The sequence below is a fragment of the Gopherus flavomarginatus genome, chromosome 1 (assembly GCF_025201925.1).
Source record: "Gopherus flavomarginatus isolate rGopFla2 chromosome 1, rGopFla2.mat.asm, whole genome shotgun sequence".
In the NCBI taxonomy this organism is placed as follows: domain Eukaryota; kingdom Metazoa; phylum Chordata; order Testudines; family Testudinidae; genus Gopherus; species Gopherus flavomarginatus.
The window spans coordinates 224,266,992-224,281,403 of record NC_066617.1 but is presented as its reverse complement, the minus strand read 5'-3'; the positions used below and the strand labels follow the sequence as shown (position 1 = coordinate 224,281,403).

At 44.4% G+C, this 14,412-nt stretch overlaps 1 protein-coding gene across 3 annotated transcripts in view; it reads left to right on the top strand.

Moving 5' to 3' along the window:
- POLA1 (DNA polymerase alpha 1, catalytic subunit) overlaps positions 1–14,412 on the top strand; it is a 366,980-nt gene that overhangs the window by 243,152 nt on the left and 109,416 nt on the right. For all 3 annotated transcript variants that reach the window (XM_050936466.1, XM_050936467.1, XM_050936465.1), the window contains one exon: positions 12,520–12,636. In XM_050936466.1, coding sequence (XP_050792423.1) covers positions 12,520–12,636 — 117 coding nt within the window. The remainder of the gene's footprint in view (positions 1–12,519; positions 12,637–14,412) is intronic.

Genomic DNA, 14,412 nt, shown 5'->3' with positions numbered 1-14,412 from the left:
GAGTCAAATAAGGGTTAACGATAATGCATTTGAATAAATTGAAACTAAACAGAGTGCATATGTTGAATTTGATTCAACATGAATGTCCTTGGAAAAGTTTTTTGTTTAAAGCAAATCAAGACCAGAGCTTAATTATCAAAGCAAAACAAGAGACATAAAGAGCTACATGCTTTTAATATTGCTTTTTTCAAAAATAGCTCCCTTCACACATTTATCTGCATGTTTAATTTCCATGCATAATAGCACTAGTTATTGTTGTAATTTGTAAAGAGAGATTAACAGATAGTAAGTACAAACAAACGCAAATAAGTACTGAATAGCGAGGTGACAAAGAAGAAAAGACCTCTTTAATGTTAATTATGACTGGTAGGAAGTCTAGACAAATTACATTATCTGTTTTCTATATGAATTGAAGGGACATTTAGTCAGTATCTGTGTCAGAGATACAGCTGGGTATTTGCTTTAAATGCAGGTGACTTGACAACTTAGCACTTCGCCAGTTTTTAACGTACCTCAGTGAACTATGGAATTGTAATTTATTTAGAAAAATAAGTTTCAGCTACGTATGTCAATAACTAGACATTTCTTAATAATTAGAAACAGAAGAAGGATATTAATGAGTTGTACAATGTTAATGTTTTGTTGTTGTCTTAAAATATGGTGGTTGTTTTCAGTTTGGTTGTCAGTCTGTTGATTCGTGTTTTCCTTAAATGCATTGTGTGACCAGTAACATTTATAGTTCTTTCTTAAGCAGTAAATAAAAAAGAAAAAAGTAGTTACATAAAGAAATTTGCTTCCAGTGTAATTACTACATGATAGGGTTGGTGGCCCTTTTTATGTACTTTTTAATGAAATAATATAAGGAGCTCCTTACAAAATGAATCATATTTATGTGGCTCTTCAAATGCTTGATCATTAGCCCTAAATGCCAACAGTTGGCAGAAAGCAAGCAAAAGAAGTGGAAGATTGTCACATTCCAGGGTGCAGTCCAGATCAGTGAAAAGTTGTCACTTTCTGCCCTGCAACCTTGGGTGCTTCCCAATGCTTTGCTTCTGTAGCTCTCAGCCTGGGCTGCTCCCAAACAGCATACAGGTCACACCCTGATTGTCTATGTATAGCTACAGCCCTGGTCCAGCAACTCTGACCCCAGTAACCAATCAGCAATACACCAGCTACATTCTGGCTTTCAGCAGCCTTGGTTACTACCTACAGGGTGACCCCAGCACACTCCCAGTCCCAAATTTTCCCCCAGAATGTGTGTTCTTCACTGTCCAGCCCTCTTCTGGGCAGTTCAGATATTAGAGGTCCATGTTCTCTGTAAAGGGTCAATATTTAATAGTTTACTATTTTTACTGGAGTTATCAGATAGTTCAGTGTAAACACAACAATGGATTAGTTTTGATTAAAAATCGAATTTATTTAAGTACAAAGAGAGATTTAAAGTGACTGCAAGGCATTAAAGACAGAAATGCTTACAAGAAAATAAAGATAAAATGCTTTCTAGTAACTAAAACCTAACAAACTAGACTTGGTTCAAGGTCAAATCCTTACCACATGTTCTCAGCAACAGGACTGACCAAATCAGGGACAGGCAAACTTTTCGGCCTGAGGGCTACATCAGGTTTCCAAAATTGTATGGAGGACTGGTTAGCAGAGGCTGTGCCTCCCCAAACAGCCAGGCATGGCGCGGCCCAGCCCCGCCCCGCCTCCTACTTGACCCCTCCTGCTTCTCGCCCCCTGACACCCGCCTGGGATTCCTGCCCCATCCAACCACCCCTTCTCCCGGACCGCCCCTGGAACCCCTGCCCCTGACTGCCTCCTGCCACCCCATCCAACCCCTCCTCTCATTCTTGACTGCCCCCAGGGACCCCTGCCCCCATTCAACTCCCCTGTCCTCTGACCGCCCCAACCCCTATGCACACCCCCACCCCCTGACCACCACCCCAAACTCCCCTGCCCTCTATCCAACTCCACACTCCCTGCCCCCGTACCATGGTGCCTGGAGCACCAGTGGCTGGCTACACTACTGCTGCACCGCCCAGAGCGCCAGGACAGGCAGTCATGCCGCCCGGCTTAAGCCAGCCACACCACTGCACTGCACAGCACAGAGCACCAGGTCAGGCTGTGGCTCTGCAGCTGTGCTGCCCCAGGAGCTCTCAGCCCAGAGCATTGTGCTAACGGCGCAGTGAGCTGAGGCTGCGGTGCAGGGGGAATGGCAGGGAAAGGGCTGGGAACTAGCCTCCCGGGCCAGGAGCTCAGGGGACAGGCAGGAGGGTTCCGCGGGTCGGACGTGGCCCCTGGGCTGTAGTTTGCCCACCTTTGGACCAAATTCTCAGGTCAGAACCCCTCCCAAAGTCACACGGCTAGTTCCTTTTTCTTCTTATCTGAAAGAGTGAGAGAGAGAGCGATGCCTTGGAATGTTCTTGCCCCTCACTTTTATAGTCCAGTCACCCTTCGAAGAGGATTCTTCTGAGGATTACCTCTCAAAGCAAAATTAAGTCGAACAGTAAAGAGGGCGACGTGGAGTCTAATGGTGAAGGTGGCTCCATGCTCTTTCTCCTCCCCTGTGTATGCTGAAATGCAGAATTGGCTGGACTCCTGCCATTTCCCCCTCTTACTGTCTCCAGGATCCTGTTTACTACTTACCTGTAAATTGAGGTAAATACACATTCTTCTTCATGTATATGCAGCCATGTATTCCACTTAGGTGTGTGTGTGGTCAATGCCTGCACCACTTCCTGCAGCTCCCATTGGCCGGGAACAGTGAACTGAAGCCACTGGGAGCTGCGGGGAGCCGTGCCTGCGGACGGTCAACATAAACAAAATGTCTTGCAGCCTGTCAACGGATTACCCTCATGGGCCACATGCCAAAGGTTGCTGACCCCTGCTCTAACCTTTCTGTACCAAGTAGGCAGGTTTAGAAACCTTGTACAGTTGACTCTGCTTCTGGCTATGGGCATCCTTTGAGTCCGATGCTGATACTGGGTGCTTCCATGTCAGCAGTGTACCAAGCAGCTACAGACCTTCTCTGCCTTTCCTTCCCACAGGACTTGCCATGGCTGCATCACCTATAGCTCCATCAACTGAAAAAAGCTGCTGAACTCTCAGGGCTGTCAGCATCACACCCCAATATTCCCCTTCCATAGGTTGAGGAAGCAGGGCCAGTACTGGAATCCATGTGGGGGACCTTGGTACTGGGAATCTCCTGGGCACTATAAAAGTTACTGTGGTGGTTTTCACCACCCTCAGTGCAGGTACTATCAGACACTCAGGTACTGCTGCTCACTTCAGAATTTAAACCATTTCTGGCTCCAGCGTGCCACTTCTTGCCTCGTTCTCAGTGACAGACAAGTAGACTAGCTACTAACTCCCTCTGGTCTTGCTCTGCCCTTATCCCCGAGGTCTTGAGGCTCCTCAGTGTCTGAGTCAGGGTCATCATCCTCCCGTTTTCCATTGCCTGACCAATATTAGGGGCCATCAATGAATTGTTGCAAGTACCAGGAGTGGCGCTTGTCTCATGGTTGAAACAGAGTCCTCTGGCCCAGCGCCTACCGGCCATCAATGCCAGTGGCCTCCATGGAATCTGTGGGACACTCTTCACTTGTGGAGTCCTCTTCATCATGCTCAAAGGCGAGATTGACGGCCAGGTGTGTGGTGATGACTGTTGATCCACTGCAGACCCAGGTACCGGCGTTGCTTCTCTGTGCGGGTTGTCCCATAGTTGTCCCACCTGTGTCCACAGCCCTGGAACGGGATTCAGCTTTAGCCTAGTGAAGGGATTTGTCTTCAACCCCAGATGATTTTGTGTGGCTTGGTTCATCCCTCCTTTTGGTACCAAAAGAATTTAAAGCAGCCCAAGATGTTTTGTGGCACATAGCTGCTTCCCTCAGTATCCAAGTGGAGTTCTTGCAAGAGAACACCCACAATTTAGTGAATATCCTGCAGCCGTCTGTCCTAGGGAGAGTCACCCTGTATAACAATGATGTACTCCTTGAACTGGCTATGGTCCTCTGGAACACACTGTCTTTGGTACCATCTGTGGTTAAGCACATGGAAAAGTGCTTAGTTCATTCCTGTGATGGGATATCTAGGTACAACCTGGAACTGGGATATTGCTGTGCCCCCCTAACTCTCCAGCCTAGGTTGTCTCTTGCAATGCTTTGCTAGTGACAAGCAGCAAACACCTGCAGGCCCCGTTATCACTCAGAACAGCAGCATGTGGCACCCCACACCAGCTCGGTTGCACAAATGTTCCCTGAGCCACTCACGCATCACACAGAGAAAGGCACCAGCAAATTTCCTAAGCCTCCAGCCTTGCACTCCAGAACTGTACCATCTTGCCCTGGTAAGAAACCTGACCACTGTAAGTCCATTACCCAGTCTACCCCTCCCTCAATGTGGAAAGGACACACACTAGCTTTTGTAAACTGAAATGAGATTTCCCAGTCACTTCAACCAAAACGCACTGTTTTAGATGAAATATAAAGCAGATTTATTAACTACAGAATGATAGATTTTAAGTGATTATAAGTGTAGACACAATAAGTCAGAAATAGTTATCAAAGAAAATAAAAGGTATGCTTGCAGTCTAAATCTTTAACCTAAGCAGTATTTGGATCAATCAGTTTTTCTCACCCCACTGGATGTTACAGGTAGTTTACCGTCCTTAATATATAGGCTTTCCCTTTAAACCTGATCTGCTCAGTTCAAGTCTTTGTCTTCCCAGCATAGGTGGGGGATGAGAAAGGCAAAAGCATGATGCCTCTGTCCCTTATTTTATATTCCATGTCCCTGGAAAGAAACTAGCCCAGACATGCCTGGTGGGCTTGCTGAGTTGCAGGGTTGAGCGATCCCCATTGTGTGGTGGTTCTCTTACAGAATTGTAAACCCTTGTTTACAACTCTCCTGCTGATTAATGATCATTTAATGCCCACCTGAGTGTGGATCACCTCCTTTATTGTCACTGGAGAACTAGCAAGGGACAATTCCCAAACTTACAGCGTATTTCAGTAGCAACCATGCAGCAAAATCTCATAACTTCATACACGCTAATGATCTACATATTATGACAGAATAATGAGTTTCAGCAGATCATGACCTTTTCTATGATATCTTACATGGCATATTTTGTTCAAAAATATCATAATTACATGACTGGTGATTATGTGGGTTCCAACGTGCTACTTTGAGGCACAGAGTGCCACAGTTCCCATGAGGGATTTGAGGTGTTTTACTCTCACCTAGCCCCAAATTCTCTATTTGTAACTATGATGAGGGACAGAGCCTGTCAAGCCAGGTTTAAGTCCACCCTCAAGCATAAGGACGCTAAACGAATGTACCTTATGGGCAGAAAGATTGATACCTTTTCTTTCTTACAGATATGAATTGCTAACAAGCAAGCCTTGCTGTCCTGGTAGGATTTTGTTCACTGGACAGTTATGTCAGAGTTCTCAGACCAGCAAGAGGAATTTTGGCTATTTGTCACTAAGGGCTAGCTTAGTGACTAAGACATCCTTGTAGTCTGCACTAGACATCTCAGACTTCTTAGGGTCTTAAGTGATGACTTCTGTGATCACTGTGAGGAGGGCTGCAAAATTCAGGCATTGTCCCATATGTCCAGCAAGCCATTGAGGATCTGCTCTTCAGTGGCCAAATGCTGTTCTCTGACAAGACTGACGAGACACTGCACTCCTTCAAGGTCTCTAGGCTACCATGTGGTTCTTGAAGATAGGCTAGTCCTCTTTCACAGTGCTTGAGGCTTGACACTGACGGCTAGGTCCTAAGCACTGTCGGATCAGGTTAGGCCAGCTAGTTCCCCTCCCCATCTCCTCTCTATCCTCTCTCCCCATCTCTCTTCAGGGACCCATCTCACAAGATACTGCTCCCAGTACTTTGGGAGTGATGGATGAGTTTCCACTGGAAAACTGTCATCATGGCTTCTACTTCTGGGACTTTCTGGTACCAAATCCAAGGGAGGGGTAAGACCCATCCTCTACTTTTACGACCTCAACAAATAGATCAGGTACATAATGTTCCAAATGGTCATTCTATTTACTATTCTCCTTGTTGCGTCTCAGAACAACTGGCTTGCTGCTCTGTACTTTCATGATACCTACTTTCTTGCAGCGATTTTGCCAAACCATAAAAAGTTCCTTTGTTTCGTCATGATGGAACACCACTTCAGCACAGAGTACTTCTATTCTGCCTCTCTTCTGCCTCCGAGTTTTTACCAAATGCGTGGTCTTTATTACAGTATACCTCTGGAAGAAGAAGAAAATTCACATCTTCCCGTGTTGGAATGACTGGTTACTGAGAGGTAGATCCAGAAAGGAAGTTCTTGCTTATGTTGGAACCACACTGCACTTGCTTGACCATCTGGTCTTACCCTAAACACCAGAAAGTCAACCTTGGCTCCCACTCAGAAAACCTAGTTCATTGGGACCTTGTTAGATTCCACTATGTCGAAAGCGTTTCTGCTGACTTACCATTTTCAGACAGTTTGCCACCTGTGCCTCAGTCTGCAGTTTCAGCCTTTCACAATAGTTTGGACAAGTCTCCAGCTCTTGGGCCAGATGGCCACTTGCACGTAGGTGGTCCAGTTTGCAAGGTTGCACCTTCGCCCCCTTTGTATGTAGCTCAGGACTGTTTATTGTCTCACTCTTCACCCTTTAGATAGACTGATTCATCTTCCTCCACTGGTCCTGGACTTCTTGCAGTGGTGGATGAATCCAGAGAACATTTGCCAAGGCATTCCCTTTGTCTGGCCCTCGCCAACCATGTTGGTTGTTACCGAGACCTCCTTGATAGGTTATGGGGAACAGCTGGGGTCTCTGAAAATACAGGGGCTGTGGTCAGAGCAAGTGGTCTCACTCTATATCAACATTCTGGAGCTTCAGGCCATCTACAATGCATTCAATACGTCTCAGGACCATATCAGAGACTCAGTAGTTCACATACTTACCGACAATTTTGCTGTGATGTATCATGTGAACAAACAAGAAGGAGCACACTCCAGGTTGCTTTGTCTAGAAGCGATCTGGCTGTGGCAGTTCTGCACTGAGGAGAACTTTACTCTGATAGCCATTCACTTGCCCAGGGTTCAAAATCATCTCATGGACAATCGCATCAGGTATTTTTCCTGAGTCATGAGTGGTCTCTGAGGACAAATGTACTCTGGGTCATCTTCACAGTTTGAGGCATCCCAGCAATAAATCTGTTTGGTACAAGGGATAACAGGAAATATCTGTTCTGCTTTTGAGGGGGCTTCAGTCCAGTGCTTTCCACCTCAGCTGGCAGTCAGCTGTTCAGTATGCCATTCCCCCGATCATGCCGCAGGTCATCCTCAAGCTCCAGGTGGATTGGGCCAAGCTCATTATCATTGCCCCGGCATGACTAAGGCCTCGCTGGTTCTCCTACCTTCATGCATTGTCCGTTCAGCATCCCAAACCATTCCCTTATCATCCCAACTTACTCAGAACCAAGGCCACTCCTTACGTCCTATGTTCAGCTCCCTGCATGTTGTGGCATGGCTGCTGCATGGCTGAATAAAGAGGAAGAGTGGTGTTCAGAGGCTGTCCAGCAAGTCCTCCTTAACAATAGAAATCTCTCCACCAGGATGGCTTATTCAGTGAAATGGAAGAGATTTTTGGTGTGGTTATTAGTTGTGGAATACAAACGTTGGTGTCTATTCAGGACATTTTGAAGTACTTGCTGTGCCTTCAATCATTGGGGCTTGCATTTAGTTAATTGAAACTGCATCTGGCAGCAATGTTGGCATTTCATCCCCCCATTCAGGAAAGATGAGTCTTCTCCAATGCTGTGCCATCATATGCAGATTGCATGAAGGGTCAAGAGGTCTTTTTGCAGACAGTCTCCAAATGCATATCATCCTGCATCGAAACTGCATATGAAATAGCTTTGGCTCTGCCCCCTCGGTGGGTGCGAGTTCATTCTATGAGAGCACAAGCAGCATCCATAGCATTTCTCAGAGACCTGTCTGTATTGCATATTTGCATGGCTGCTACATGGTCATTGAAGCATACATTCATGAACCATTATACCATAACTGCTTCTTCCAGGGGGATGCAAGGTGGAATGGTCCTGCAGTCTTTGTTTAGGTAGGGGCAGAGGGGATGGCTTGTAAGTCACCTATGTGGAGTGTACAGCTGCAGCTACTTGGAGAAGAAACAGTTACTTACTGTAACTGGTGGCACTTCAGAGGTGTGATGCAGATGTGTATTCCATGACCCACCCTCTGTCCTCTCTGCATCAGAGTCTCATTTCTGGGCATTTTGGTGTGAAGGAACTGAGAGAGGGTCAGGGCTGCCTCATGTAGCCAAATGAGGAGCTACAGCCATGAGGTGTGAACACCACCCCTCTATGGGTACTGCTACATAAATTTCTCCAGCTCCAGTGCACTAGGCACGCACACATCTAAGTGGAATACACGTCTGCATCATGTCTCGAAGAACCACAGTTACATTAAGCAACCGTTTCTTCTTTTGTTGAGGATAGACTTGTTTAACAACATTTGCCTTGTCACGGCTGTGTGGATTTGAACATGTGCTAACAAACATCATACAAGGGGTATTCCTAACTTTACATATAATGTTGCTACATACGTTTCATCATTATATTATTGACCAGTAAGTTATTGGCTTTCAAATGATACCTCACAAGGCATATTTTATACTCTCTCTCTCTGGACCAAATAATATTTAAATATTTATACAAAGTGGAAAAACTTCAACAGGAGAGACTGAAAGAGCTCCCCCCAGAAGAGCCTGGTGATTAGGACACTTACCTGGGATGTGGGATACTTGGTTTGAAATCACTGTTACAGAGTGGGAAAATTAACTTGAGTCTCCTAAAATGCTGAGCCCTGGCACCTCTAAGCTTGGCAGATCATAGCCCCAGCACCTCTGGGCTTACTGCAGTTACTGAAGTAAAAAATTGCTTGAGTCCCGGCACATAATTGCTTGATCCCCAGCATCTCTCTCATTACAAATTAAGCACTAGTCTCTTGCATACCAGGTGAGTAATAACCAGTGGGTTACTAGGTATAAAGGGATACCACCTCCTTCTCTTTTCTGAGTGACACCTAAATCTCCTTGTGATTCTAGCCCGAAAAAAAAATGGAAACTATTTGACAAATTTGTGTCAAAATCATGAATAGTTTAGAATTGACTGAAACTGCATATTTTTCAAATACACTATTCAGGAAAAAAAAAATTGCCCAGTCTTAGTGAGACCTCCCCTCATTAGATAAATGTGTGACAATCTGTCCCTTGCATTGGTGTCTTCATAATCTAGCAGTTTTTGTTTTAAGGCCTGAAGCATGAAGTTTAATGTCCCTTCCATAATTTTTGTTTTTATCTATTATGATAACTCTGGGTATTCTTGAAATCTGTATAAATACCCACTCTTTTAAATCTTAAATTCTTTCTGATCGACTCATTACTACGACTTCCTGTAGTAATGAGTTCCACAGTTCAATCACTTGTGTTAAAAAATGTTTGTTTTTTTATTGTGGGTTTTTTTTTACATTCTCATCTTTTAATTTCATTGAATGTTGCCTTGTTTTTTGTGTTATGAGACGGGGTGAATAGAAGTTCCCAGTCTACCATCTATGTGTATACCATGACAGGACTAGAAGTGATCTCCCAGGTCACTGAGTCCAGTCCCTTGCTATCATACGCAACATCTCTTGTAATTATGTTCATAAACTTATAACGCTCCATCTTAAAACTACTATGTCAGTGGTCCCCAACCTTTTCTGGATGGCGGGCACCGGACAACGAGCCACCGAGGACCATGGCCGGTGGACAAGCATCAGCTGAAATGCCACCAAGAAGCGGCAACATCAAGAGGCGTCGCTGCCGAAATGCCGCCGAAAATCAGTGGCATTTTGGCAGTGACGCCTCTTGTTGATGCTGCTTTTTGGGAGCAATTCGGCAGATGCTTGTTCTGCAGGCACCGCATTGGGGACCACTGAGTTAGGTTGTTTGTTCCCACAACTCTTGTTGGAAGGCTGTTCCAGAACCTCGCTTTTCTGATGGTTAGAAAACTTATAATTTACAGCCTACATTTATCCATGGCTAGTTTATACCCATTTGTTCTTGTGCCAGTGTTGTCCTTTAGCTTAAATAACTCTTCTCCTTCTCTGGTATCAACCCTCCCACTCCCACCCCTTGTGTATTTATAGAGAGTAATCATATTCGTTTATCTTTCAAGTGTGAAGAAAATTAGTCCAGTAGTTTCTAAGTGAAGAATGCTTTAAGTTGGCATTTTCACACGTTGTTTAAAAATGTTTGGATTTTGGCTACCCCCAAGTCAGTTAAATATGAGTCATTTACAGATGTGCTGCAGTTTAATAGCACTTTTTTTGTGTTTTTAATCTGAGTACATGTGTGGAGATTTATATCTGAAACTGGAGCTGAGAACTAAGGGCCTGAACCAAACCTGTTGAAGTCAATAGAGTCGCCATTGACTTCAGTGGGCTTTGGATCAGACCTGAACTCAGGAACTTCCAAAAGTTAAGGCTTTAGCTGAAGCATTATCGTAACCTGTATTGTTCAATGTAGCTTAAGAATCCTAAGAACTAGTTAATAGCTGTTTACATTTAACCATGAAAATGGCACTAAAAAACGACTGCATAGGTGTATAGCTAACCCTGAAGGGGATACCTTAACTCTTGGAATTCCCATACTTTTGAACATTTAATTTTTATATTAATACGATTTTTATATTTAACTAATTGCATTTTCTAAAAGTTAAACCCACTGAGCAAGTGTTATAAACAAGAAATGTTCAAAAAGAGTTTTCTCTTTCATTGTGTTTCTGAATAGTCTCTTATTTTTCTGCCCTCTTTATGGTTACTGTGTATACTACAAATTCTGCATAGAAATTCTGCAGTGTTGTGGAATTTTCCTCTAGCATGATGTTCTTCAGAAAAGCCTTCCCTGTCCTGCTTAGAGGTGCATAAAATCCTCCCTTGAGAGCACAAGTAGTGCATTGATAGATGCTGTGTTTGTACTGCCTGGGCATAAACGGGGAGCATTGCGCTAGCCTCGGGAGTGCACCCACTCTTCAGTCTTCTGCTTACCTCTGTGTTCTTGAGAGAGAGATTCTGCATTTGCCTGCGCCATGTCAGAACAAGCAGGGCCAGATTTTTTTTGCTCAGCCAGACAGATTGGGGAATGCTTGATAATCATGTCTATCAGTGTTGGATTTGCTGGGTCCTCCTATGGAAGAGTAACTGCTTATCATTAAACGGATAAACGGACACAAATCAGATATTAGGAATGGCAATATACAAAAACCTGTAGGAGAACACTTCAGTCTCCCTGGCCACACTATAGCAGACCTTAAGGTGGCCATCCTGCAGCAAAAAAACTTCAGGACCAGACTTCAAAGAGAAACTGCTGAGCTTCAGTTCATCTGCAAATTTGACACCATCAGTTTAGGATTAAACAAAGACTGTGAATGGCTCGCCAATTACAAAACCAGTTTCTCCTCCTTTGGTTTTCACACCTCAACTGCTAGAACAGGGCCTCATCCTCCCTGATTGAACTACCTCATTATCTCTAGCTTGCCTGCATATATATATACCTGCCCCTGGAAATTTCCACTACATGCATCTGAGGAAGTGGGTATTCACCCGCGAAAGCTCATGCTCCAAAACATCTGTTAGTCTATAAGGTGCCACAGGATTCTTTGCTGCTTTTACAGATCCAGACTAACATGGCTACCCCTCTGATGCTTATCATTAGGAAATCCACCAAAAATAGATCCATATTGTAATCCCTTACTTCCTCCTCAAACTCAAGCAAGCAAATTGTGTCAGTACCCCAAGAAGCAATACTGAACAGGTGTGGGAGGGAGATGTAAAACAAGAGTCATGAATGAGACAATCAGCAGGCCCTCTGTGGGGTCTGTATGGCAATTTCTTAAGATTAATATGGATATAGATAGGTTATGCCTACTAAAAGCCAGCTAATGAAAAGAAACATGAATGCTTTGCCATTCTGTCATGCTGCCCCAAGATTGTCCTGCTACTACATCAGTGTTGCTTTGCTGCACAGTTGTGGAAGAGGAAAGTAGATGCAGAATACACATGTTGGGTTATGCATCTGTTCAGCATAGAATGCAGTATGTTGTGGCAGTAGGGGAAGTGTGTTGTATAGTGGGTAGACCAAGGAATTTGATGTCAGGACTTCTTGGTTCTTTTCTGGCACTACCGCCTACTAGCTTACCTTGGGCAAGTACCTTGACCTTTCTGTAGTTCAGTGGCTACATCTTTAAAATGGGTGTTATTTATAATGCCAACCTCCTAGGGGATGTTGAGGCTTACTAGTTAATGTTTTCTAGAGTACTTTACCATCAGAGAGAATATCTCCGTTTTAAACATTATTAAAATCATCTAGGTAGAGTTCAACATTTGGGTGGGGAAAAGGTAGGAGTTTTCATTAATCATAGTAAAGTTTATTTTATTCTCTCTTTTCCCTTCTCCTTCTGCAGAGTTGGTTAATATGTGAGGAGCCAACTTGCCGGAATCGAACCCGTCGCCTTCCCCTCAGTTTCTCCCAGAATGGTGCTTTATGTCAGGCCTGTAAGAAGGCTATCCTCAGACCTGAAGTAAGTACCAAAAGCGTCACCCTAATACAGTGCTGTACAGTTTGTGACCCAGGGGTTTTCTGAAGCTCTGAAAAGTCTAAATGTGGCCCTTGAAGACAACTATATTAAGAAGAAAATGTTCTATGATTAAGCGAAAATGTGTTTCTTGAGCTATGCACTGCCAGCTTTAAACTGTGTGTATCAGTCTCATTGCTGTGGACTGGAAGTAGAGGGCTTTGCCTCCCATTGCTTTTCCTGCAGCCACAGGAGCAGCTCTGGAATGTTCGGAGCAGTTCCTTTCTCTCTTGCAGCTTCTCAGCAGTTCCCCTGCTGGCTACCTCCTGCATCAGAGGACGAAGGAGAGTAGGCTCTGGCCAGGGCCGGCTCCGGGGGTTTTGACGCCCCAAGCAGCCAAAAAAAAAAAGCTGCGATTGCGAGCTGTGGCAATTCAACGGGAGGTCCTTCACTCTGAGCGGGAGCGAGGGACCCTCCGCCGAAATGCCGCCGAATATCTAGACATGCCGTCCATCTCCGGAGTGGCCGCCCCAATCACCTGCTTGCTAAGCTGGTGCATGGAGCCAGCCCTGGCTCTGGCTGCTCTGTTTTCTGCTAGGAGCTTGCTTGACTCTGCCTAGCAAAGAGTGGCTGTTCATCTCTCTGCAGTCATTCAGGGAACTCTGAGAGAGATAAACCGGCAACTAATTACAGCTCCTTGATTTTTCCATCTTAGTACCAGCGAAGGCTAACTTGCACTTACTGGCTCTGATCCCCAAGGGACAATATGGCACTAGGGATAGCCAGGTCATAGTGCAGTCCAGCCACTCTATCTCCCCTGACATGCCCCCTCAAACCCCAAAATATCACTTGCACCAGGAGCTGCTGGAGGGAGGTCCAGGAGCCTACTCTTTGCACAGTACCTGAACAGTGCAGTAGAAGGAAAACAGGGTGGAGAATCTGACCAAAATTATTGATTGTAGGCCCCTTGGCCTTTTAAAAATACTGTGTTCAACCCTTCAGCTGAAAAGTTTGGACAATGCTGCCATAAAATATGGGAAAGTATGCATGCTATAGTACTGAAAGAGCCATCAAACTCCAAGGTGAAGAGAACAGGAAATTTTTGACTCGAGTCCTCCTGTAGTTGTATTCCATCTGAAGTAGTGTAGATCTGAATACTTTATTACTCTCTCATGTAGATAAAAAATAAATGCTTAATTTTGTTATGAGCGAGTGGGCAGAGAAGGGTTTAACAGCATCGCTGTATGAGGTTACAGAACTAGATTGAGTTCGTTAGAAGAGTGATGGGAGGATCAAGGGTCTGGAAAAACTTGGACATGAGGAGCTCTTGAAAAGATTGGGACTGTTTGTTAAAAAGGATAGAGAGATGAGGGGACATAAGAAAATGGTGAATAGTTCAGAGAAGGTGGATTGGGAACGTCTGTTCTCCTTGTCCCATAGCACAAGAACAAGAGCAAGTTCGATGAAATTGTAAGGTATGAGAAAGTCAAAACCAAGAAAAGGAAATACTTCTTCACATGTGATAAACTGGAACTCATTGCTCGAGAAATTAACACAGATTCAAAAAAGTATTAGATATTTATATAGATGTCACGAATTTCTAGCATTTTTGTAATTAAATACAACAAAAACATTGTAAGGGATGTTAAACCTCATGCTTGAGACCTTAAACCTATGGGGAGGACAGATTATCCTATACCTGCCTACTTGGAAACCTCTGATACTGGATTAGATGAAACTTGGATCTGATCCTGTATGGCAGCTCCTATGTTCCTATGAGGT